Raw genomic sequence first — 25,055 nt, 5'->3', positions numbered from 1 at the left:
CCGTGGGCCGTGGGTGGAAGGTCCGTCCTTGGTGCGTTCCTCTGCCCCGTCTGCATGCCCAGATTGTGCCTGCCATTGCCGATTTCATTTTGTGCTGGATTTGTTGGAAGCTAATGAGCCTGTAGAAAGGGGATTTTGTTTAGAGGAAGAAGAAGGGCCCCGAGGAGACCGATGAATAATGAGAGAAAGTTTCGAGTTCGGCGGGCAAAGCAAGGGGGTTTCCGTAAATTGTGTTTTAGGTGGCTACGGGGCCATCCCACCTTTTCACCTGGTTCGTCCATCTATCATCTAATGGCTCTGCCCGCAAGTTTTCAGATTTTCACTGGAATCCTGTTTTCACCTGATACATCCCCTCGATACAAATCCCCATTATAACTATGCGACAAATCTCGTGGCGCAGTTTTTTCTCTACTAAATTCATATAATTCATTCGGCGCCGAAAATTAGAGAAGTTTGATGGCATGCACGCTCTCTATCCCCTCCATCCTGTCATACGAGCGGCGTATTTCATTTGCTTTGACCATAACTTTGACCCGTCACTGGCTCACCGCTAGTCTTCTGTTGTGCTTCTGGCACCACCATTTAATTCCTCCCGACCCCATGCAACTCGTTCCAGCAATGGTAGACGTGCCATGGATGCATATATCGATACAAATCCCCATTATAACTATGCGACAAATCTTGTGGCGTGGTTTTTTCTCTAATAAATTCATATAATTCATTCGGCACCAAAAAATAGAGAAGTTTGATGTCATGCACGCTCTCTATCCCCTCCGTGTTATCATACGAGCGGCGTATTTCATTTGCTTTGACCACGACTTTGACCCGTCACTAGCTCACCGCTAGTCTTCTCCTCTAGTGCTGGCACCATCATTTAATTCCTCCCGACCCCGTGCAACTCGTGCCAGCAATGGTAGACATGCCATGGATGCATAGATACAAATCCCATTATAACTATGCGACAAATGTCGCGGCGCATTTTTTCTCTAATAAATTCAGATATATAATTCATTCGGCGCTGAAAGATAGAGAAGTTTGATGGCATGCACGCTCTCTATCCCCTCCGTCCTGTCATACGAGCGGCGTATTTCATTTGTTTTGACCATGACTTTGACCCGTTGCTGGCTCACGGCTGGTCTTCTCTACTAGTGGCAACACCATTTAATTCCTCCCGACCCCGTGCAACTCGTGCAAGCAATGGTAGTCATGTCATGGATGCATAGATACAAATCCCCATTATAAATATGCGACAAATCCCACGGCACAATTTTCTCTCTAATAAATTCAGATAATTCATTCGGCGCCGAAAAATAGAGACGTTTGACGGCATGCACGCTCTTTATCCCCTTTGTCCTGAGCGGCGTATTTCATTCGTTTTGACCATGACTTTGACCCTTCATTGACTCACCGCTAGTCTTCTACTCTACTGCTGGCACCGCCATTTAATTCCTTCTGTCCCCATGCAAGCAATGCTGGACGCGCCCATGGAAGCATAGATACCAATCCCCATCGATCACATCCACACACCACGCACGCACGCACGCACGCATGGATGCATGGCCAAGTCCAAGAGAGCAAAACAAAAGGAAGGAAGGAGGCCAGAGGGGAATGGTGGCATTAACTGCCTTGCACACACTCTTGGGGTAGTAGGCAGTTGGGCCGAGGGGGGAGCGCCATTATAAGGTCTCCAGCAGCAGCAGGAAGAAGAGAACCATAGCCACAGATCCACAGGGTTCTTTCTTCTTCTTCTTCCCCACTGAACTGAAGCCAGGCATGGCGTCGTCGAACAAGCACTGGCCCAGCATGTTCAGGGCGAACCCGGCCTGCGGCTTCGAGCAGTACCAGCCACAGTCTGACTTGATGAACAACGACAACCCCCACAGCCATGGCTCCTCCCCCTCCTCCCTCCTCAGCGGCTCCAAACCCTCCTTGCTCTCCTCAGGTATATACGTTTTGCACCGTGGATTCATACATATGCTTGCTACTGTACTATGTATTCACTTGCTGCTGCTGCTGCTGTTGGCTAGCTGTTGCATGATCCTTGATCCCTGTAAGATTGTAATCATGCATATATATTCCTAAGAGCTAGGTTTAATTTCTCCAGCAGTACTGATTGATCGATCCATGGATACTAATTGGTTTTCATACTCCTTCTTTTAATGGCTGGATTTTTTTGTAGGGATGGATCAGGAGGGACGGAGCACGGAGACGAAGGCGCGGTGGAGCCCGCGGCCGGAGCAGATCCGGATCCTGGAGGCGATCTTCAACGCCGGCGTGGTGAACCCGCCGCGCGACGAGATCCGGCGCATCCGGGCGCGGCTGCAGGAGTTCGGCCCCGTCGCCGACGCCAACGTCTTCTACTGGTTCCAGAACCGCAAGTCCCGCACCAAGCACAAGCTCCGCCAAGCCGCCGCCTCCGCCGCCCGCGCCTCTTCTTCTTCCTCGTCTCCGGCGCCGGCGCCGCCCGTCACCCCGCCGCCGCCGCGGAAGCATCTCGTGCTCGGCTCTAACAACTCGTCTTCGTCTTCTTCCTCTGACCGCTCCTCCGGGTCCTCCAGCGGCGGCGGGAAGGCGGCGTCCGTGGTCAAGCCGCCGTCGGCTGCCATGGCCGCCGACCTGTTCGCGCCGCTCTCTGGGTGCAGCCAGCTCTACTACAACCGCCATCCCATGCTTACGGCGGCGCCCGAGCCGCAGCCGGCGCCGCTGACCCTGCAGTGGCCGCCGCCGTCGCAGAGCCAGCAGCAGTACAGCTATTACCTGCCGGCGACGGAGCTCGGCGGCGTCGTCCTCGGCTCCGGCTCCGGCCACGCGCACGCTCACGCGCAAGCGCCGTCCATGGCGTCCCCCGGCGCCGCCGCGCTCCTCGACGGCGCGTTAGGGCTTACACAAGACAGCATCGACGGCATGAGCTCCTACGCTGCCGTCAAGGGGCCCTGTGATACTAATGGCCAGTTCTCCATCAATGCCGCCGCAGCTTCAGTAGGAGTCTCCGACGCCATGATGAGCGCCGCCGTGTTCACGGAGGAGGAAGATAAGGCAAGCTGGCTCGGCGGCGGCAGACTGCTGCACTACGCCTCCGCCGCCGCCACGTCCGATGTGGTTAGTACGGCTGCACCGCTGAGCGTCAACGCGGCCCCCAGCTCTGCGTTGACCGATCAGCTGGTGCTGCAAGGTATGTACACTCAGCACGTAATTAATTTGGATGCATGCAGCACATAATTTTCCATGGATCATCATGCATACGCTGCTAGTTGCATACTATATGCTAAAGCGATTTTTCTACCGGAGCCGGAGCCGGAAACTACCGGAGTTTTATGGACCCTTTGCCGGTGTCAAGATTCGTGCAGCCGTCCAACACACTAGCATATACAAGATTGTACTCCATCATGATTGTTTGTCCCTTCTCTTGCATGTTTATTTCGTTGGCGTGTCATCAGCTAATTCCATGCATATATATGCAACGTTTGTGTGTTTACTCATACTTTCATGTGCATGCATGTAGCTGAGAGCTGTGCATGGGCATGGCATTGTGCTGCTGCGCCTGGCATGTCTCGATCGATCTACTGGCATGACATGCATATGGTGCATGCAACCTTTGGCTCTACCTAGCCCTTTTGACATGAATGGAGAAAGAAGGGTACTTGCCACTTCCATGATAGTACCATGCATATCGATCAGCAACCACAGATATCTCGGACGATGACATGCATATTGACATGTCTTTCCAGCTACGACCTACGAGTACAATGACTCCGTAGCTTGCATTGCATTGGATATTCGATATTCCGTATAGCAGTACACGTATACTGGTACGATCATGATGAATAGCTCCAACAGCTGTTCCAATATATATGCCTCTGGCTAGAGACATTTCCATGTCAACAGCTGGGGTTTGTGCATATGTTGCAGACAATGAGACAAGGTTAGGCCATGTACACAACCGCACGCTAGAGACCGATCTTGTCATTGCTATAGCTACGCATGCAAACATAAACATGCTCTGTAGTAGTGTAGTCTGTTGCATGCATGCACGCAGAGACATTTCCGTGTCAAGGATAGGGGAACATGTCAGCTCTTCGGTAGCTGTTGAAGCTTGGATGTGCCAAAAGATTGTGAGCTGTTGCCCATAACACAATGCATGCAGATGGGTTATTGTGAGCGAAGCGATGTGTCGATCGGTCGAAGCGTGGGGTACAATTTTCTTGGTAGGAAAGTATCACATCATGCATACTATAGTACAGTGCATCACCTAGCTAGCTAGTGCATTGCACACATGCACATTTTATTTAGCCAGGCAACAAATATTGCTTTGGGAATTAAAGATACTACTCCCAGTAGCTAGTGGTAAACTGTGGAAAAAGATCGAGACTAATGTGTGGACCAAATGATCCCAAAAATGGCACATAAGTAGCTGCAAAGTGCGAAGGCACTGTTATTTTTGATCATGTTCATGAACTTAGGAAGAGACCTCTTTCTACATTAAGATGAATTTACACGAAAGATCATGCATGGACATGATCGATCCGGGAGATATATAGCTAGCTAGGATTGATCGAGTGAATGCCGATATGTCTTCAGACAAGAACAGTGCTCGCTAGCTCTCCGTGTAGTCACGTCACTGTACTTCCAAGCTACGTACTACGATCGATCGGTCAGGAGCTAGGGGGTTTGATTTGCACGCGTACGTTGTTGACTAGATTGAAGTGACGGCGGTCAAAATCTGCCCCGATCGATTCCTGCACATCCTGCAGCACTTGAATTCCGATCGATCGAGATTGGACGTGTGCATGACATCTTAACTGAGAATTTTGCCTCTGATAATTTGGGAGCAGAGCTGCTGGACGCCGGGATGATCGGAGGAGGAGGCGTGCCCATGGCGACGGTGGTGGTGATGGCCGCGGCCGGGCCGGACGCCGGCGCCGCCGTGCAGTGCTACAGCGTGCCGGCGATGGCGCGGCTCGACGTGGCGCGGCTCTTCGGCGAGGCAGCGCTGCTGCTGCGCCACACCGGCGAGCCCGTCCCCGTCGACGCCGCTCGCGGGGTCACCCTCGACCACGGCGCCCTCTACTACGTCCTGGTAAATCATTAACCCCCATAATGACCTGCTAATAAACACTATCAGTAATTAGCATTCGGATTAATTTCTTGCTTAATTTTAATCTACTCCGGTTAATTTGCTCTCTTCTTTTGATCTGTTTTGTGCAGGTGTGACGAACTGAAGATCGGTCGACGCTGCGTGTGCTTGCTTGCTTGCTGGGTGAAGGAGATCGAGGGAAATTCGGCATGAGTTAATTTACCGCCAGTTGCTATCAGACAAAAATTGGTGTCCTCTACATATATATAAGCTCTCTCTATATAGCTGCCAGTACATTTTGGTTCAGTATGGATCTAGCTTTCAGTCTTCCTGTAGTGTTTAATTTCCTGTTTCAATAAGCCGCCCCCATGTTACTGGTAGACTGCTATTCAGTGGTGAGATTAAGACAGATTTGAACCTCCTCGTATTATCAGAAGAAGATTTTAGATGGACATTATTATGGGCAGCATGATGTGGACTCTGGCGACAGGTATGCAGGAGAAAGAACACATGGTACAGTATGGTCTGCACTCTGCAGGACAGAGGAGATTCCATGGGTGTTTCTTTCAGAGGCGCAGCTGAATTTATTTTATTTTATTTTTGCGAGAAAGAGATGCACACGCGATAGATAGTTGTTTTGAACTTGCAACGTGCTGGGGCCTGATCGCTCGGTTGATTGATGTGGTTTGAAATTTAGATATCAAAATTATTTCTGTCCTAAGCCGAAATTCCGGAAAAATCAGGCATTGGCCCTACAATCCGATCCTTCATATTTGAAGGATTCACCCAGAGACGATTCTTCACATTTGTCGTGACCGCACCTTCTCGCAATCTTCACAGCATCGATCTGGCTCCATGGGCGAGCTTTGGGATGGCATCATTCAGGGCCTCCCCAAGCGAGCAAATAGAAATCTTAGCGGTCGTCTCGTCGGATTTGGAAGGAGTGCAACAAGAGAACTTTCAAGGGGTTCGACGATGTCGGCATTGCAAATGGTCCACTTGGTTTGCGAGGAGTGCCATGGTATGATTGGGCATGCGACCCGATGGGATGAGGCCCCTTATCTCTCTCGTTTTTTGGTTTTTTGCTTCCTCCTTTTTTTCCAGGATTCAATCTTTGATCCTCTCTTTGTATAGTGCTTTTGTTTCATCGAATGACGGAGGTCGACCGTAATTTTCCTCAAAAGAAAAAAAAAAGAAATATTGGAAAAATCTCTGAACAAACCTCATCATTCATGATCAGGCAACTTGTCTCTAATTCTCCTCTTACGAAGATGGAACTGGAAGTGGTCAGCTAGCTGGTAATGCAGTTAAGAGAAAATCCTTAATTTCCTTTGAAAAACAAAACTTATTTGACACTTGGCCGGATCATATCTCCTTTTGCGTCCAAAGAAGAACTCTGAACTCTCTGGCAAGTGTCAACCCAAATGCACACAACAAACTGGAAATACCACCCAATCAATTTCATTTACATATGCTAATTAATCAAGCACACTTAGCAATTAAATCATACCTTTGCCATAGTGTCATACAACCTGCTAAAACAGAAATCTCAAACCATCAGGAGATGAAAGCTTTCTCCTGTCATCCATACACACACACACAGCCATATCATACATTTACCATAAATTAACTACTTGATCATGTCATGCACCGATAATCCTCCCCTATAAAATATCAGGCGGGAACAGGTAATCCCAATACTCCCCACCAATCTCCTCCAATTCTATCACGGATCGAGAGCTCATCACGTACTGATCTTGCATTGGAATCCCACGATCTCTGTGCACTGACGAGGCAGCGAATGACACCATCTGATCCTGATCCGAGGTGATTTCCCTGAAATCATCTTCTGCGGCGCCGACGACAATTCTCGCATGATCGGCGGCAGTAGTAGGAGAGCTAGCGCTGTGGACCATCTTCTTCCTCCTCTTGCGGCTCGGGGCCTGGTCGTCGGCGGCGGGGGCCGCCGCCGCCATGAGGTCGAGGTCGAGGAGGCGGCGCTGGACGAGGTGGAGCGGGTGGTTGAGGCTGGCGCGGGGCCCGCGCATCCGGAGCGCCGCCGCGTCGTAGGCCAGGGCCGCCTCCTCCGCCGTCGCGAACGTGCCCAGCCACACCCGCGCGCCCCGCCGCCGCGTGTCCCGGATCTCCGCCGCGAACTTCCCCCACGGCCGCCGCCTCACCCCCCTGTAGCTCTTCTTGGCGGTCGCCGGCGCCGGAGACGAGGACGACGACGCCTTGCTGTCGCTCGCCGTGATGGGCGCCGGGTGCTGATGATCTTCTTCCTCGTCGGCGGAGGGGAACGGCGGCGGCGTGGAGGCGGCGTCGAGGTTGAGGAGCTCGTCCCACTCGTCGGCGCCCATGGAGATCCACCGCCCCAGGCTCGGCAGCCGCCGCAGGATCGCCGGCTTCTCCTCCTTCTCCTCCGGCGCCGGTGCTGGGGCCGTCGTCGTCATGATGCTCGCCCACACGTTCTCCAGGATGCTGCTTCGGTCTCCCTGCGGCTGCGGCTGACGCGAATGCGACGTCGGCCCAGCTGGTGCTCCGATCGCCATGACTAATAAGTAACCTCTGAAATTCTGAATTAATTCTCCCCGTGATCGATCAAGAGAACAACTGTTCGTGCTAGCAGCCCGGGGTTATATACGTCTCGACGATTATCCCGTGGTGTCATGGCTGACACGGCCGTACGTAGTACATGATGGCTGGCTTAGTGGCTTGCAGTTGGCGACTTGGCGGTTCCTGCTGAAGCAAGTCAGTGTGTGACCCAACTGTGAAGCTAGCTAATTTAGCTGGAATGCAATGAAAGACGATCCTCGATCGAGTGGCCTGGAATTTACTAATCGGCGCCGCCGCGCCGGGCAAGATCTCTGCAGGAATTCAGGGATGTTCGTATCGTGCGTACGTGCGTACGAGCGCATGGGTTTCTTTCTTGCGGCGCGCGGCCGGTTTAATTTGGGCGCCTGGATAATGCATTCTTTTATCATGCAGAGTTGACTAATCGCATGCATGCATGGGTGGATACGAATTCATATCTCTGTACACACAGGTTGACCCACAGCTGCATACAATCTGTGTTCTTCTGTTAATCAAAGACAGTACGCAGTATTCATCCGTTTCATAATTCTGGTCAAAATCTTACATGTATCTAGACACCTTTTAGGAATAGATACATCCATTTTTTAGCAAATTTGAGACAAGAATTATCAAACGGACTGAGAATACTGTACTACAATTCTTTGCTGTATGTTCACCGCCAAAATACAAACCTAGCACTCTGTTATGTATTTGTGATTTATTTACATTGGTAGTCATAGAGGTTCAATTATGAATTTTGACGCAATTTGGTGCGGTTAAGTTTAGGAAATTAGGACTTACAAGTGACAGCTGAAATTTAGCACTGTTCATCGGTCATTTGGACTCTGAAGATCGAGAATCCGACTGCGAATATTCTAGTGTGTTTTGTCAGCCATGAATTGTGCTACTAGCACTAGAGTATTAGTATTTGTCATACAACATCCCCATCGGTTCTCCAAAACAATAAGCTAACAAGTAACAACCACGAGCAAAGCATATGCATGCATTCAGGAGCACACAACTTGTCCATCCTTGACCAATTGTCCAATTAAGTACTGACTGATTTCCTTGCTAGGCAAGGAAATCTGCTAATGATTGGGTCATCAAGACATCAACACTGCATTGCATACATAGGTTGATTTGGCTAATAATCAATTTCCTCCCTGAATCAATCCCAGTTTAATTTGCTTCATCATCCGCTTCTCAAGCCATCCCTGCAAAAAAGTCCTGCATGCAACGCACACAGCCACTTGTTACCATCATTGCATTGCGTTCACAACGATCGATCTTTCTGCGTACGTGTGTCTTACTCTTATCTTGGAACGCGCTCGATTGATCAGTTAATATAATCAATTCTCAGTTATCTGACGAGTCAACTTGGCCTAACAAAATGACCCAATCCTGCCTGAACGTTATTTTTCTTCAGGGACACATATATATATGCAGCAAGTTGCATGGTAGATTGCTTGCTTCCGGTGTGCAGTTTGGTTTATGTCAGTTGGAAGTCAATTAGCAGGATAGTTAATTTTCCTTGTGCTTGATATCGAGTTCGGTGCACTTCTCCGTGTTGAAGGTGGAGGAGAAAAACTGCGTACGCTTGAAGGTCCTGAATTTCCGGAGGAGATCGCGTTCTGCTGCATGCATTACTTTGCCAACTTAATCAAGGCTGAGGAATGTCCAGATGAGAGATGACACGGATGCTTCCCGGTGCAGGAACTGACTACGGCGTGACAGTCCATTGCACGTTCGCAGAAGATTGCTTCAGGCAAATCGAGTGGGGGTTCAGACTACCCAGCCCAATAGATTAGCCCATAAAGTCAACCGGCCCAAGCCTAGTCACTGATCTGCCCAACTACTCGACAGCCCAATAGTTGTTGGGTCCTTCGGGGCTACCTAGCATACTGGGCCCCCAAGCCCAGCCTCGCTATCCGTCTCTTCTCAAAAATAAAAATAAAAAAATCTCACTGTCTATCAAATCGGAGAAATCGCTCAAAAAAAAATCAAATCCGAGAAATAAATAAATCTCACTATTTTCCCTTCCCCGGCCAGCGCAGCGCCTACACACCTCGTCGTCGTCTTCGGCTCGAAGCATCCAAGTCAAACCCCAATCAACCAACCGATCGATCGAGCCAGCCATGGGAGGAGGCCACGACCAGGACCCGGAGGCCGGCAAGGCAGCGCCGCCGGGCCACTCCACCTCCGGCCCGCTCCCGCCGTCGGCGCCGCCGCACCTGCAGGGCCAGGACCCGGCCCAGTACCAGTACGGCACCTTCCAGCCGCCCGTCGGGTACCCCCAGCCCGCGCCGCCCCCCGGCTTCGGCGGCGGCTACCACCAGCAGCACCAGCCTTACGCGCCTGCGGAGACCTACTACGCCCAGGGGTACCAGACCGCGCCAGGTACCGATCCGATCGTCTGCCTCTTGATGTGATAAATGGGGAATTTGCGCGATCTGAGGTTTCCATTGGGGGTAATCGCTGTTATGCTTATGCTCTCTCAACAAGTCATCAGCGATTTCATCCAGTGTTTGCGTTGACGCAGATGCTCACTCACGCGTGCTCGTTCTTGTGTACGATCGACCCAAATTCGTGTGCACGGCCTAAATTCCAGCACTCACCATTGTTTTCCTCTGATGGCAATTTTGTTCTTGTAGATGGATGCTAGGCGGTAGGCGCAGGTGGAATTAAATTCAGCACATCGCTACTACTTGTACATGTTTTCTAGCCTATAAACGGGTTGACTGATGTTTACACTGAAACTAGAAGTAGTTTTATGTACGATGTACTCCTTCCTTCAGGTAGTGTTACTGTTTTCGTGGTTGTCATTAGTATCTACCAGTGGCATCAATTGAGGCGTGGGTCATTAAGTCGAATACATTTTTTGAGAGACTGTGAAGACGCCTAATTCTACAAATTCTAAGATAGCTGAATTCAGTAGACAGAGACGATGATGCATGCCCAGTGTCGAAGGTTATTGCTGTTCATCTCTTCGTCACCTTATACTTGTCTAGTTGTACAAAACAAGACTTTTTAGAACTTCAAAGCTTATACTTGAACAAAGCGACGAACCAATGTACAACCATTTACACTGAGATATAGACATCCATGTTATATGATCCATGGGCGGGCCCAGCTTTATTCAAGGGTATTCAAAGGGTATTCGGTTGAATACCCATCAAATTTTGCAAAAAAAAATGAATATGTACACTATGTATTCTGTATGTATGCATGTAAATTAGATTTTGGGACTAAACTCAAGGGTATTCCAGCATTGAGTGTAAAAATGGACTAGTCCATCTCTCTCCTTCCTCCTCCAAGTTGGACCAATGCTCCAAATAGGATTTTGGATCGCTGAAAACCGAACTATATGCTCGATACATGTAGTCTCGTATGACCTTTATTGATGTCGATCTACACCTCGCATCTCCTCGCCTCCTTCTAAATCCCCAAACAGACATGTCTCTGATTCTAAAACCCTGGCGACTGCTCCTACCTCCTCATTTACTCTGCTCCTCAGTGTCCCCGCCTTTGGGTTGACCGATGCTCTGTGATTCGTTGCTTCCGCCATCCCGCGGTTTCACATGTGCGCTGCGTTGCGCACAACAGAACAACGTCTCAAACTCTCGATCAGAGACGCAAATATTTGCAATTTTGATTAGCAAATTTTCAGAACAATTTTGAATACCCACGGTCAGAATCCTAGGCCCACCCCTGATATGATCATCTGGTTTCTGGCTTCTCAGGGTATGGTCCTGTTGCTGAAGGAAGACCCATAGTTGAAGGAAGACTCATGAGAAGGCGGCGCCTTCCATGCTGTGGACTCGGCATGGGATGGCTTCTGTGAGTGCCTCTGCACGTTTGCTATTGTGTCTTACTTTCTGAAGTTAAACCACTCTTCTCACATAGTTCCATTCTCTCTCCAGGTTCATTGCTGGGTTCTTCCTTGCTGCCATTCCATGGTATATTGGAGCTTTCGTTCTAATCTGTGTCCGTGTACATGACTACAGAGAGAAACCAGGATATGTTGCCTGCACTGTTGCTGTGAGTTGCCTTTCCAGTAAAGTTATGCAATACATAGAAGTAGTACATGAACTGTTTAAAACCAGCTAGTTACAAGCAATGGCTGTTATATCACATTTTAGCAGCTATAGCACTTCTCAATGAAATCTCTGATACATGAACTAATTTCGTGTTGAATTTTTTCTGTATCACAAACAGGCTGTAATTGCAGCGATTGTTATACCCCTTGGAGTAACAAAAGGAACACATGATTGGTGAGCTGCCAGCGAGCCTTGGGAGGGACTGTTACTGAATACAAATGATCGTTTCTGTTAAGTTTATAGACACTGTTGGTTGTATTGCATGTATGTGTATATGTAATATGTTTAAAGTAAAAGTGTAGAGCGACGCCGATGTCATCCTGTATCAATATTTCTACCCTGTAATAAAGCAAGTATACGACATATTTCATGACAGGCCATACCAGAGGGTACCTTTATGTTAAATTCAGCACTCTCTGTTTATGAATGATGATGTCTCAAATCGGTTAGAACACTGAAAAGTATATCCATATTGTGGTTAAACCAAATTTCATGTTATTTTCAAAAGAAAACTAAATTAATGCGTCATCTTTTTTTTATAGGGCAATTTCATGTTTGGTCTCATCAAAAGTACGGGAGAGAAAAAGAAACGACAAACAACAAGAAGCTGAAGCCAACAGTAGCTGTAGCTTGCTTTTGCTGTCAAAAAAGAAGAAGCTGTAGCTTGCCGTAAAAAAAACAATAACAGGCTATTTATCATTAGAAAAGGCCCAACTACAGGGACCCACTACACGGCAATCATACATAAAGTTAGAGCCCATAAATGTCGGCCCATTAGGGTTTTCTCGCCCACATATAAATAAACCTCCGCCTCCGACTCCTCCCCCGTCGGCCGCCATCTCCTCCTTAGGTTTAGGTCTCCTCCGTCTCCGGTCTCCCGAGCTCGCGAAAATGGTCGCCCACAGGGTAAGCTAAGCTGCTTCTTCTCCGTGTCTCCTCTCGACACGCAACGCTTTTCGATCTGTTCTTCCCGCCATGGCTGATCTCCGCATGTTCGCGAATTATTTCTATGGCGCAGTTCCACCAGTACCAGGTGGTGGGTCGCGCGCTGCCGACCCCCGGCGACGAGCAGCCCAAGATCTACCGCATGAAGCTCTGGGCCACCAACGAGGTCCGCGCCAAGTCCAAGTTCTGGTATGTCTCCTCCCGTCCCGAACTGCCCTGCCGATCTCATGATCTTATCTGCGTGTTGTTTGTTTTATCGATGGTTTCGTGGTGCTTATGTTCCTTTTTTGTTTGTTTGAGCGCAGGTACTTCCTGAGGAAGCTGAAGAAGGTTAAGAAGAGCAATGGCCAGATGCTAGCCATCAACGAGGTATCGCTTGTTCGCCAGATGCAATTTAACCTGCGCTGAAACACGCCGGATACAATTATATCATGTTCTTATTTGTGGTGAAGAGCTTGGTTTTTATTGCTGCATAGGAGTGGTTTAGAGTGTACGGGCCTGGCTAAACTTGTTAGGTGTGTTTTCTGATAAAGGCCTTCTGCTAGTAGCTTGCACATGGGCACACAACAGGACTGTGATAACAAGCAAGTTTGTTATAGAAGAGAATCCAGTAGTTAGAGAAAAGATAGTTAGAGAATATATACTCGTAAACAAAAACATATAGTTAGAGAAGAGGATCAAGTAGCTAGCTTGTAGTATTAGTTGCTGTAGTTTTGGTGTTTCATCCAAACCCTTTAGATTTGGTTGTTAGGACCTCATCTGTAGAAGGAGCTAAGAACATATATTTTCATCACACAAGAAAAACGTATATCTGTTCCTGTTCTTCTGTCATGCCAATCCTGTCCCGCCTGTGCAGTCGAGCCGTCCCGGCCATCTTTGCAGCAGTATCTCCCCATCGTGAACTGCTGGTCGCGTCTACTTGGTATCCAAGCTTATGATATCTGTTATGCCTGATTCCGTTGGGTTATGTTCTTTGGTGGAGTTAAATGTCAGCAATGGCCAAATGCTTCCCTCCACTAGAAGGCGGTCATGTACAACAGAGATCATAAGCTCTGATACCATGTGGATGAGATTGACAATTCGTGATGAGTAAATACTGTCAGGAAGATCACCGGGTCGGCTTGGCTGATAGGGAGGATTTATTCAGGATTGGATGACTATGGACCTTAGGAATAGATTGCTAAATGTTCTTGCTCAATGAAATATATGTGCAGAACTCTTGTAGAGCTGGTTGCAACATCAAAGCAAAATGATAGTGATGAAACCGCTAATGATAGAAACTAATAACTCTATCCTTTGCCATCTAAGGGGATCTGTTCTTAATTATTGCTCTGTACCCTTTACTTGTTGTGACCTGCATGGTCCATGCCCATGGAAGAAGCGTTCAGACACCATATTTTTTACTTTGTATATATATTTAGGCTATGATAATTGCTCAACATCTAAGTGTGTTCTACATCTCTCAGATCTTTGAGAAGAACCCAACCACCATCAAGAACTACGGCATCTGGCTGCGTTACCAGAGCAGAACAGGCTACCACAACATGTACAAGGAGTACCGTGACACGACCCTGAACGGTGCTGTGGAGCAGATGTACACGGAGATGGCCTCCCGTCACCGTGTGAGGTCCCCCTGCATCCAGATCATCAAGACCGCGACTGTCCACTTCAGCCTCTGCAAGAGGGACAACACCAAGCAGTTCCACAACTCCAAGATCAAGTTCCCGCTGGTCTACCAGAAGGTGAGGCCGCCCACCAGGAAGCTCAAGACCACCTACAAGGCGACCAGGCCGAACCTATTCATGTAATCAGGGAAGCCCCAGCCTATTGTTCTGTGTTTTAGCGCATAAAAAAGATTTTGACTATGGAAGTTTTGGTGCACTATGGTCTGTGGGTTATGCAATTTGATGTTTTTGAGACGCCACTTTGAATGATGCTTTGCCAACCCTCTTGATATTATTCTTATTAGTAATCAGCGTATCAAACTTCTGTCTGCTTGCCTTAGTTTTGATGAATGTGTCCGGTGAATGGAGATGTTGTACGGTACTTTGATGAAAGCATCTGTCGCAGAGGTCAGGCTCTGTGGATATGCATACTGGTGTTGGTGTCAAGTTTCAGAAAGAAGGTAGTATTAGAAATCCTAGCAACAGCCAACAGAAATCCGCTTTAACGACTGACTAAAATAAGCATTCATAGGATGCTCTTATAACTTCTGCATACAATTTTTTTTATCAAGAGTGGCGATTGCATCGTGTATCCCTGTCTAATACTTGTCCTCACGAACTTTCTCCCTCAGCTTTTCTCTATCAAGAGTTCTTGACTCAAGGTGCTTTTGACACAAGGTGATTAGACAGGTATTTACGAAAATAAATCAAGCACTTAGCATCAGTGCTTATTGTATGGAAGAGGTGTCAAGTTAGGCATCTGCTTAGTCTAAATAGCTTAGTCTAAATAGTTAATTTTCTCTGTGTCTAACTTAGCATCTTGCATAGTTAATTTTCTCTGTGTCTAACTTAGCATCTTGCATTGTACATACTCTGGTGTCTCACATTGGCATTAAGCAGAAAACAACAGCTCCTTGCTCAGGATACTTGGACATAATGATGTCTCACATTGGCATTAAGCAGAAAACAACAGCTCCTTGCTCAGGATACTTGGGAATTCCTGGATATGCAAGCATCCTTTCTTTCATGTGATTAATTCTAAAACTCATTTGCATTCACATGACCCAAAAAAGAAAAGAGGAAATACAGGGACAGTCAAAAGGACAGTGTTTCAGTGTACAACTACTAGAGACCAAAATGACAATGCAGGCCAAAGACGATCCAAAAACTTTCACCAAAGTCCAGGTCCTGCGACGGCCAAACCTCTGCATCAAATCCAGTGCTGATTCGAACCATAGACCTTGAGGACCCACAATACTCGCACACAAAAAAGGCAGGGTGAAAAATGGAGATAATACTCGGCAAAAACATGAATGGGTGAAAATTGACGGAAAGCAGGATTCACATGCAACAAGATCATCAGTTGAACTTAAATAGCTGGTCAATTAATTAATGGGATTGATTTGACTGACAGGAGGCAAGACATATACTCACTCCGTCCCACATTAAGTGACTTCAATTTGTCAAAATATGGATGCATTTATGCCTAAAAAGCGTCTAGATAAATGTAATAAAAAATCACTTAATATTGAACGGAAGAGTATAATGCATGCCGCCACCAACTAATCACATGGTTTCATGCCTCAGTGTAGCAGTTTCATCACGGACGTATTTGTCAAACGATGTTGGCAAATAGTGTTGCAAGCCATCATCGGCAGAAGCATGGTTTAGTCAATTGGCCAGGCACGATAGACGAATTTATTACTCCCTCAGTCTCATAAAAGATGTCTTAATTTTGTCAAAATTTGGATATATCTAAACATGACTTAGTGTATAGATGCATTCAAATTTAGTCAAAGTTGAGACATTCTTTGTTGAACGGAGAAATAGGACAATTTCAAACCTGTAAAATTCACATCTATTGCGGCCCAGAGTAGAACTCCAACTGAAAATCACATGATGCATGACTGCATCGATCTGCAAACACTCAAAAGCCATACGTACGTACGTGCCATGGTAATCCTTTTCGAAGAAAAGAAAACGTGCCATGGTAACCGAATGCTTGGGACTACCCTGATCACTGTGGCTGTGCCACGCACGTACGAATCACTGCTTGAAAGAAGAAGCAAATAGAGGCAAATTATGGAAGAACATGGCTGCAATTCAGTGATTGCCAGCCGTTGGATGGATTCCTACCTCACCTTATCTCCGTCATCCCCGAACGCCTGTTGAGCTCCGTTACAACGAAAGCGGGCAGCGTAGTTGGAAAAATGGTGGCGTTGAGAACTGTAAGAAGCTTGTGGTTCAGACTGTACTATGGAGAGCCAGTGCATGGGAGCATTATGGAGAGCCGCCGACGCTAGCTATATATGGATATGAATTACACAGCGTTGAAATATATGTGGATTGTCTAACTCTTTCTATCAGATCGGTCTTTTGGTTGCGCATGAAGCTTTTCACACGGGATAGCTCGGTTAATTTCTGCATCTTGATCTGATCCTGGTGATGGTCCCTACATACATATATAGATCCATGTTTGTGTACGTGTCGTTAATTTGCTGCATGTTGGTGGCTGCTCTTGGTCGTGAGCGTGGTAGTTCAACTTCAAAGATGCAGCTGAGTGAGCTAGCTTGGGGCTCAAGTACGTAGAGACGATGGCGATGCCTTGGGGATCACGTGTGTGGTATATATGATCGGCGGCATGCTGCCTCAGCTCGATCGTCTACTGCAAAAAGAAACGGAGGAAGCTTCCGGCCAGGACTAATGTGGTGCGCTGATCGACCTAATCGATGAAATGTGCGCACACGGGAGAAAATCTGCTTTTGAATTTTGACCGTACAAGTACAACGGCGGTGACTTGACACGTGTGTGCGTAGAAGCAACTGTTTGCTTGTTGTCACTTTCTATCTTCTGGTTTTTCACTCTAGCTAGCTGCCTTTGGGATCACGGTGTGGTTATTATATGATCGGCTTCAGGGCTTCTTCTTCCTTTCGAATGCAACGACAGCCGCCTAGCTAGTGCGAAAGAAATGGAGGAAGCTTCCGGCCAGGACTAATGTGGTGCGCTGATGCATGGGTCGCGTAGCTAAAGAATGAATGTGCCGATTATTTAATGCAATAGTACTCTCTGATCCCTGAACTAAAATGAGTAAAATGAGGACAAGAATTTCTGATCAGAGGAAATACTTGTTTTCTGACGGGGTTTTTTTTTTTTTGATCGGGTTGTTTTCTGACGGGGTGTTTGTTTTGAGAGGGTTCAATAGTACTAGCTTGACAGTAATAACGGCCATGTTATTCGACTGGCAATACTAGCAGCCTATATTATGGTGTTGTGGGCCACAAGTAGCTAGCCCAGTTCGATCGGCAATAACGGCCCAGGTTATGATATACCTGTCGTACGTTAGCGAGCGAGTGAGGGGATCTGTGGATGTAAATACAATTGTTTTTGATTTGGTTGCAGAAGCAGATCTGAGTGATAAGTTGTTGGATTTTTGGCTCTAAAAATATATTATTCCCAGGTAGAGGCAGGCAGGAGCAGGACCAACTCGCACAAGCCCAAGCTGATCCTTAGCGAATGGCGGATGTTGGAAAGAAATATCAATGGACCGATCAACCCAACAGGCATGATTACACCTCAGATTGCTGCCTCCTCCTTCGTCTTCTTCTTGCGGACCCTGTCACAGTGTCACTAACCTGCAGATGAAGACACCACTTGTACTGCAGAAAATCCCCTGGGAGCATTGTGCAGAAATTTCCTTGTTTCATGAATGGTAGGCAAGAACAGAGTCGATCTATATGTATGTACAGGCTGTAACCCATCAAGAACTCATGAAAGGAGAAGCCATGGAGGGGACAGGCGTGGTATCGCTGCAGTGAAATGATCCCCCATCATTTCTCCAAGGTTTTGACCACTTCATAGTGACAATCCAGCTGGCCCGGTGCTCAAAGTTTGCGAATACCAAAGCATATGTAGTAGTACTACAGGTTACTAACATCAGCATGAGGCAGACCAGGGCTGTCATGTATAACATGATTGCCAACACTGCATTGATAATTCTACTTGCAATCTGCCATTTGACTTTGTTCTTTAGGTTGGTGCATGCAGAGAGATCGATCTGCCTTCACCAAATATACCAACTACCCCAAAGCAAAATTAGCAAATTAACAATACATGTTTTACTTACTACAATGGTCCACGGAGAAATAGCACTTCCTCCGTTCCAAAATAAATGATTTGGATTTGCTTAAGAAGCTATACAAATCCGAGTCATTTATTTTAAACGAGGGAGCAGCAGACTAGCAGCTAACGGGGGAAGCAGAAGGTAGTGGCAAGGAGACTGCAAGGCTGCCACCCATCCAAAGCCACACTCTGTTTTCTCCAACTCTGTTGATTCTTCTTCCTGTGGACTTAGTGTGGGTGCTGGCCCATGGTCTAATGAGTGCACTCCAAGAATAACAAACGCAGCTCATATGCCTGTCTTTTCTGCATTTTCTTTCTTCTTCCTAGCTACGAGTACTAGCTAGCATCGTCTTCTTCTTCTCTGCCTAAACCGTGGCTGGCAATGGCAATGGCATCCGCATCGCATAGCATGTGACCGGGGTTACGTGCGCCGTCGCTGGATTCTTTCGCTTTGGGATAAGGAATGAATGGGAATGATTGCTTCCCCTTTGGAGAAAAGGCTAAAAAGAAGGTTAGGCTGGTCGGTTGGTTAGCCATTAGTGAGTACAAAGAGATCGGGAGATGATAATCGTGTAATCATCCTCTGCTATAACTAATCAACTTGCTTTAATTCCTACCACAGCTTCAGAGCTTCTGTTATGATCTCAAACACGTAATTATTTCCTCATCAGGAGGACGACACACGCACGTATAATAAGCCAGGAGCGTATCACGGCAAAACATATACTTCCTCAATCCAATAAAAGATGGCTCAAGTTTGTCAAAATTTGGATGTGTCACGGAGGGAGTATATAATTCTTCAGGGAGAAATTAAGCTTGATGCTAGATCAGCAGCACGCAGAACTGAGATACGAGTACTACTAGCTGTATAATCATGGATATTCTGATCGTCGCTTTCTGCTTGTACGTCCGGCAAATTTCGCTGCTTCTTGACCAAATTAAGCAGCAGGACCATGCACAATTTGTTCTGTGATTGACAGGGACTCCCTAACAGATCCTCCCATTAGCAACTACTACTCCTACTGCAAAGCATCAGCATTGACATGACACCTTCTCCTACGCCATGCAAATCCATGTATCTCCTTTACTTTACACCCCTTTTGTTTGTCCCTGATCCTCTAGCTTTTCCATGCCAAATCACATGAGATAAAGCCATCGATGATGGCTGCTTAAGATCAGACATCGATCGATATATCCAGGAGCCAGGAGGCATCTTGCATGGCTCCCTGAAGATTAGTTGAATTTTGAACTTGCATGGAGTTGTTGGGAGAGGACAGTACACTAGACAATGCTGGACCTAGTTACTCACTAGCTTGCTCCCGTCAAGGGTTTGTTGCGGTGGTCTTAATTTGCATCATTAGCCCGCTGCTTAAGCAATCTGAACTGCTCCATTGCCAAGATCTGGATCCCAGCGGTTTCGACATGGATGGGGTCTACTGCTCTGCTACTACTGACTGAAATCAGTGAACCTTAACACAATGTCCATGTGCTGCTAGGAGCTATATATAGAGAGAGACACACACACAAACTCTTAAGCTCAAAATAAATAAATTGTTTTGACTATTATCTATTGTGCCTTATCAAGTAATCTGTGTACATTGAGTCCCAAATCCACGATCAAGTAATCTTGATGCATTGAGTTCCAAATCCCAATGTGTGAAATCATAAGTGATGTGTAACATTGGCAAGTGTTTTAGGTGAAACATTGACGTGGATACTTTGGATAATATGGATACTTATATGATGACTTGTATTTTGTTTGGACTTAGTGCTTTGCTAGTGGTGTGTTGATCCACTAGTTTCTTATGTGAAAACATGGCGTGAGTTGTGTGGAACTTACCCTGAGTCAAGTCGTGGACTTGTGCTCGTATTGATTATTTGTGTGTTCGTTTTCAGGTGTTGCCGGAGCTAGAGGAACGTGGTCAATGACGGGATCGAGGGACGAAGCTTGGGAGAAGCTGAGATCGAGGGATCAATGTCATGCGGAACGTTCGTGCGAAGGAACAATGAAAGTGAAGACTACGATGATTCGGGAGGGCACCGGTTTGTCATACGTTGTTTATACCGGAGATGTACGGTAGAAATATTCGACACGTGATGGTCAGTTTTGAAGACATCACAAGAAGAGTTGATGACATGTAGTGGCATCGACGTGAAGACATGTAGGTCCAGTCGTGGCTGCATGAGAGCTGTTTAAAGATTAAACAGTAGCGTCATCAAGATGTCGTCCGATGAAAAAGTGGTCCACATGAAAGTTATGCGCGTCGTCGAGATGAACAACTTTTATTTTGGACTCATCTCAATCCGAGGTCGTATGCAGGCTCCACGGGCAGAATACCGACCGGGACAGAGGAGTTGGTGTTGGATTCAGACTCGGTTTAGGGTCGCGAATTTTCCCTTATAAATAGATGGCGTCCTAGCTAGGGTTTTAGCAAGGAAGTGAGGGAACTCAGAGTTTTAGATCTAGATCAATTCTTGGAGAGTTCTTGGACATTGTTGCATCTTTTGTAATCGATCGACATCGTTGTAATAAAGAGATTCGTTGGCGGTGTCATCTCTTTTCTTTTCGGATCTTCGTGGATTCTTCGTGCTTAATCTTTCTAACACTTTGCTGCAGGTTTATCACGAGTTCATAATACTTTGCTGCAGGTTTACCACGAGATCAAGGAAGATCACGATTACTTCATCTTTCTTGTTATTTCTCGAAATCGATTATATACTAATTCTCGTAACTTTCTGTCAGTTGTTAGTGATTTGATCATATCTTTTGATTGGTAAGTCCAATTGCGCTGATTCTTGTTAAGTTTGTTAGATAATTTTAATACCTTTTTTTTGCATACTCATACGTATTTTTTGGTTCATCCAATCAAAAGTCACGTCTGTTTTACTGTCACGGAAACAGCTTCGGCAGATCGCTTAGCCCCGTTCATCTTCAGCGCAAGGGCGCTCGATCAGTGAGCTATTACGCACTCTTTAAAGGGTGGCTGCTTCTAGGCAAACCTCCTGGCTGTCTTTGCACCCCCACCTCCTTTATCACTGAGCGGTCATTTAGGGGCCTTAGCTGGTGATCCGGGCTGTTTTCCTCTCGACGATGAAGCTTATCCCCCATCGTCTCACTGGCCGACCTTGACCCCTGTTATTTTGGGGTCATATCTAGTATTCAGAGTTTGCCTCGATTTGGTACCGCTCGCGCAGCCCGCACCGAAACAGTGCTTTACCCCTATTCTCGCAAAACCGCTCCACAGAACCGCCGTTAACCATTGGTCGTTGAGGAGGCGTATTCTCAAAGGACCCATATCTACTGCTGTGTTAATGGGGGCATGGTTTGGTAATACCCCAATTTGACCACTATTAGTGGATAAAATGATTTCTTTCACTTCACAATCCCAAATAATTCGCTTAGGAGTCAGTACATAAAGATTTAATTTCATTTCTTCGATTTGTTCTCCTCTTCTAAGGTTAGATAGAAAGGTGATTTATAATTTGAACTTTCGGGAAAAGTTTTAATTTGTTTCTGCACAATGATTCACCCCTCATCTGATTGCCTATCTCGATCTCACACAATGTTTGTATGGAATCATTATCGGGTGGTGTGATCTGACTGTCGCCAACAGTTGAGATCTTTACAGGCCTACACATCTTCTTCTTTTCTTGTGAAGTTGCTGTAGAGTGTAGCCATACATGTGTATATGGATGGTGTCAAGAACCAATGCCGCCACGACGTCTCTTCAGAAAAAAAAAAAGAATAGAAGCTAAAAGCAATGCGATGACCCAAATTAAAGCAGAGATACTTTGGTCTAGAAGGACTTGGGGCACACTTTGCCTAAAAACTTGCACAGTTGAACAACCCCTGCTTTTATCGCAATTTCTTTTTGCAAAGAAAAATGGTAGCTTAGATGCTGATACAACATCCAACAATATCTTGCTCTTTGGGTGCTTGCTGCAGCTCCCACCACAAAAGCCACCCCCATTCATTTCATACCACCATCATATCATACCTCAAAGAGCTGTAAAAGCACAAAGCAGAGCCAAGCTAGAAATGTGCTCAAAAGAACCCATCCCTTCCCAATATTCCACATTCCGTTCCCCAACAGCCCCCAAAAGTCCACCATAGCTACTATATGGTTGCTAAGCAGCAAAAGCAGCTTGCTGATACCCAAATCATTCATATACAACTAAAGGAGGTAGCATAGCATAGGACAACCCTCCCAAGTTATGCTCCTTAGACCAACTAAATCTTATATTCCTGAACTTGCTCGCCCAGATTCTTTCATTCGGCCACAAGTTACCGAAGAACATCTGTCGCCGCGCGCATCACTGGAGGATTAGCATTTAGCAGGCGGCATTGGTTTCTGCAGTTTGTTCTTGCTCATTTGTTTACTGCAGAGAGGCTTCTTTTTTTTTTCTCTTCTTGCAATATATGCTACTAGTATTTAAGGTGAGAGGGAAAGCTTGGAAGCAAGGAATGGCTTGCAACTGACTGGAGAATGAGGTGGCACACCGTGGCAGTGAGGAGGATCAGAGACTAGAAGCTTGCCCTGTTTTTCTTCATCATCTTCTTCTTCTTCTGCCATTGTTAGCGTAGGCGCATCGATCGAATCGATCTTGTTTCAGTTTGGTCTTCTGCTGTCCAAGAGGTTCAGTTCAGTCCAGTTGCTTGCTGTTTTCGATCTTGGTTGGTGGTGTTTGTTCCTGCTGAAGGGGACCTTGAGTAAATCGACAGGCTCCAATGCTACTGTTTGGAAGAAAAAGACTGCTCCCTGCACTGTCAGGCTGTGTGGTTCTCTTGCTTGTAAACCCAATCCATGGCGCTTCAGATAACTCAGCCGATCCAAATCAAAGAGACAATGCTATGCAGCCATTGGAGGTAAACAAATAATCCATTTAAGAGATCTTTTTACATGTTTCTGTTCATCTTGACAAGAATCTGAATATGTGATGGCAAAAGTTGTGTATCTATCAGTATCACTGACTGCAAAAACAAACACTTGGATATTGTACGTCTTGCAGCTGACGCCCAGACTCTCGCTGCAACTGAAGCTCCACGCCTTCCTGCTCTGGTCATCTGTCGGCTTCCTGATGCCCATTGGAGTCCTTCTTATCAGGGTCTCGAGCAACGTCAGAAGCCCGAAAACCGCCAAGGCCCTGTTCTACTGCCATGTCGCCTCACAGGTACTACCTCTGAACTTTCACTGAACTCCTACTCCTCTGCAATTCTTACCTGAAACTGTTGATCGTTGAACGATTTGAAACTGAACAATGGACGCGTGGCAGATGGCCGGCGTGATCCTGGCGACGGCCGGCGCGGCTCTGTCGGTGAAGAACTTCGAGAACGCCTTCGACAACGCGCACCAGAGGGTCGGGCTGCTCCTCTATGGCCTCCTCTGGCTCCAGCCGCTCATCGGCTTCCTCAGACCGGACAGGTAATTAAGCGCAATTTCACAAATCCAGAGCCTGGGGTTGTTCGTTCTTCTTTGGCTGATGATTTGAGAAATTCTCTGATTCTGATCAGCAGGGGATTGAAGGTGAGGAGCGTGTGGTACTTCGGGCACTGGTTCCTGGGGATAACACTGTGCGTGGTGGGAGTGGCCAACGTGTACACGGGCCTCCACGCGTATAAGGAGAGAACCGGCCGGAGCGTGAAGCTCTGCACGGCGCTCCTGACTGTCGAGGTCTCGGGCATGGCGCTCGTGTACCTCGTCCAGGACAGGTGGGACCACGTCGTGCGGCAGCGGCGGCGGCGGCAGGAGGAAGAAGAAGAAGCCGGCGGCGATGAGCGGTCGTCGTCGGAGGGGGCGGCGTACCCGGCCAATGATCATAAGGAGGTCGCCGTCGTGGTGCCGTAGGGACGACGATGATGGTGATGAGAGATTTGTGTGTCTTAGGGAAGGCATGATCTTGGATTGGATGGTGTGTTCTGATTAGTGGCTGGTTGATTGAAGCTGCCATTGTGTGATTGGACAGCTTGCTTTTCAAGAGTAGATCATAGATGTATAGATGATATATACAGGAATTTATAAGAGCGAACATTCGCCCTTTCGTCTCATGGAACGAACATGGTTAAACCAATTAATAAAGCCCCAAACGGCCGGATCATACGAGGTATTGATGATATCAATGACAAGCTTGCATCCGGCATGCAGACCAGTGAGGTCTCGTTCGCTCGTGAGTTTCCGGAAAAAAAATGTAAAGGGCACGAACAACTTGAACAAGATGAAGCCCTTTCCACCACTCGATCGATGGTGACAAGATGTGAAAACCGATTGTCCGTATAAGAATTTTTCGCCAACTTCAAAAAAGATAGTGTCGGTAGTTATCCACCGTCAAAGAGAATAGAGTTTAGAGAGAACTAGTGACGATGCGGCCAAAGGAGAAGACACTCAGATCCCACCGTTCCTTGAGACAACCCCACCCCGAGAGCAACACCATGGCCAACCTCGAATCAACCACATGAAGACCGTTCGACAATAACAGGCTCACAAGACGGCGCCTACAAGAAAGGACGCTACCATTTCATCGCCATCCAACCCGACAAACCAGATCAAGGATTTATGTGGATCAAACTAATACACATTCAAAAAA

The 25,055-nt window shown here is 47.0% G+C and overlaps 5 protein-coding genes and 2 non-coding genes across 8 annotated transcripts; 5 read left to right on the top strand and 2 right to left on the bottom strand.

Annotated features, from left to right (window-relative positions):
• The first annotated feature begins 1,531 nt into the window (after nt 1–1,531).
• LOC112270710 (WUSCHEL-related homeobox 12-like) lies at nt 1,532–4,158 on the top strand. The gene is made up of 3 exons (XM_024458750.1): nt 1,532–1,942; nt 2,180–3,172; nt 4,145–4,158. Exons 1-3 carry the CDS (start codon nt 1,774–1,776, stop codon nt 4,156–4,158), a joined length of 1,176 nt encoding a protein of 391 aa, XP_024314518.1. The 5' UTR covers nt 1,532–1,773.
• Nucleotides 4,159–6,738: 2,580 nt separating this feature from the next.
• On the bottom strand, nt 6,739–7,626 carry LOC100831118 (ethylene-responsive transcription factor 15). Its single transcript, XM_024458748.1, has one exon. It carries the CDS (start codon nt 7,624–7,626, stop codon nt 6,739–6,741), a length of 888 nt encoding a protein of 295 aa, XP_024314516.1.
• A 2,045-nt stretch (nt 7,627–9,671) lies between these two features.
• LOC104582589 (60S ribosomal protein L18a-like protein) lies at nt 9,672–12,172 on the top strand. The gene is made up of 4 exons (XM_010232716.3): nt 9,672–10,045; nt 11,389–11,485; nt 11,569–11,686; nt 11,864–12,172. Exons 1-4 carry the CDS (start codon nt 9,784–9,786, stop codon nt 11,921–11,923), a joined length of 537 nt encoding a protein of 178 aa, XP_010231018.1. The 5' UTR covers nt 9,672–9,783; the 3' UTR covers nt 11,924–12,172.
• A 333-nt stretch (nt 12,173–12,505) lies between these two features.
• Nucleotides 12,506–14,679, top strand: LOC100846400 (60S ribosomal protein L18a). The gene is made up of 4 exons (XM_003567843.4): nt 12,506–12,651; nt 12,764–12,879; nt 12,996–13,059; nt 14,157–14,679. The coding sequence occupies exons 1-4, from the start codon at nt 12,637–12,639 to the stop codon at nt 14,496–14,498; spliced, it is 537 nt and encodes a 178-aa protein (XP_003567891.1). The 5' UTR covers nt 12,506–12,636; the 3' UTR covers nt 14,499–14,679.
• On the top strand, nt 13,583–13,772 carry MIR7783 (microRNA MIR7783). The gene has a single exon (NR_127074.1). It is a non-coding gene; the product is annotated as a microRNA MIR7783 (primary transcript).
• Nucleotides 14,680–15,930: 1,251 nt separating the features above from the next.
• On the bottom strand, nt 15,931–16,014 carry LOC112271244. Its single transcript, XR_002964236.1, has one exon. It is a non-coding gene; the product is annotated as a small nucleolar RNA SNORD34 (small nucleolar RNA).
• Nucleotides 16,015–22,392: 6,378 nt separating this feature from the next.
• LOC100846094 (cytochrome b561 domain-containing protein At2g30890) lies at nt 22,393–24,569 on the top strand. 2 transcript variants are annotated; one of them, XM_014898352.2, is made up of 4 exons: nt 22,393–23,340; nt 23,484–23,645; nt 23,748–23,896; nt 23,986–24,569. In XM_014898352.2, the coding sequence occupies exons 1-4, from the start codon at nt 23,203–23,205 to the stop codon at nt 24,317–24,319; spliced, it is 783 nt and encodes a 260-aa protein (XP_014753838.1). In that variant the 5' UTR covers nt 22,393–23,202; the 3' UTR covers nt 24,320–24,569. The 2 variants fall into 2 exon arrangements, with proteins under 2 accessions (XP_014753838.1, XP_003567890.1); XM_003567842.4 differs by having other exon boundaries at nt 22,423–23,340; nt 23,989–24,569.
• The last annotated feature ends 486 nt before the right edge of the window (nt 24,570–25,055 follow it).

Source organism: Brachypodium distachyon, chromosome 2 (genome assembly GCF_000005505.3).
Source record: "Brachypodium distachyon strain Bd21 chromosome 2, Brachypodium_distachyon_v3.0, whole genome shotgun sequence".
NCBI lineage: Eukaryota > Viridiplantae > Streptophyta > Magnoliopsida > Poales > Poaceae > Brachypodium > Brachypodium distachyon.
This window is presented reverse-complemented; position numbering and strand designations above follow the sequence as displayed.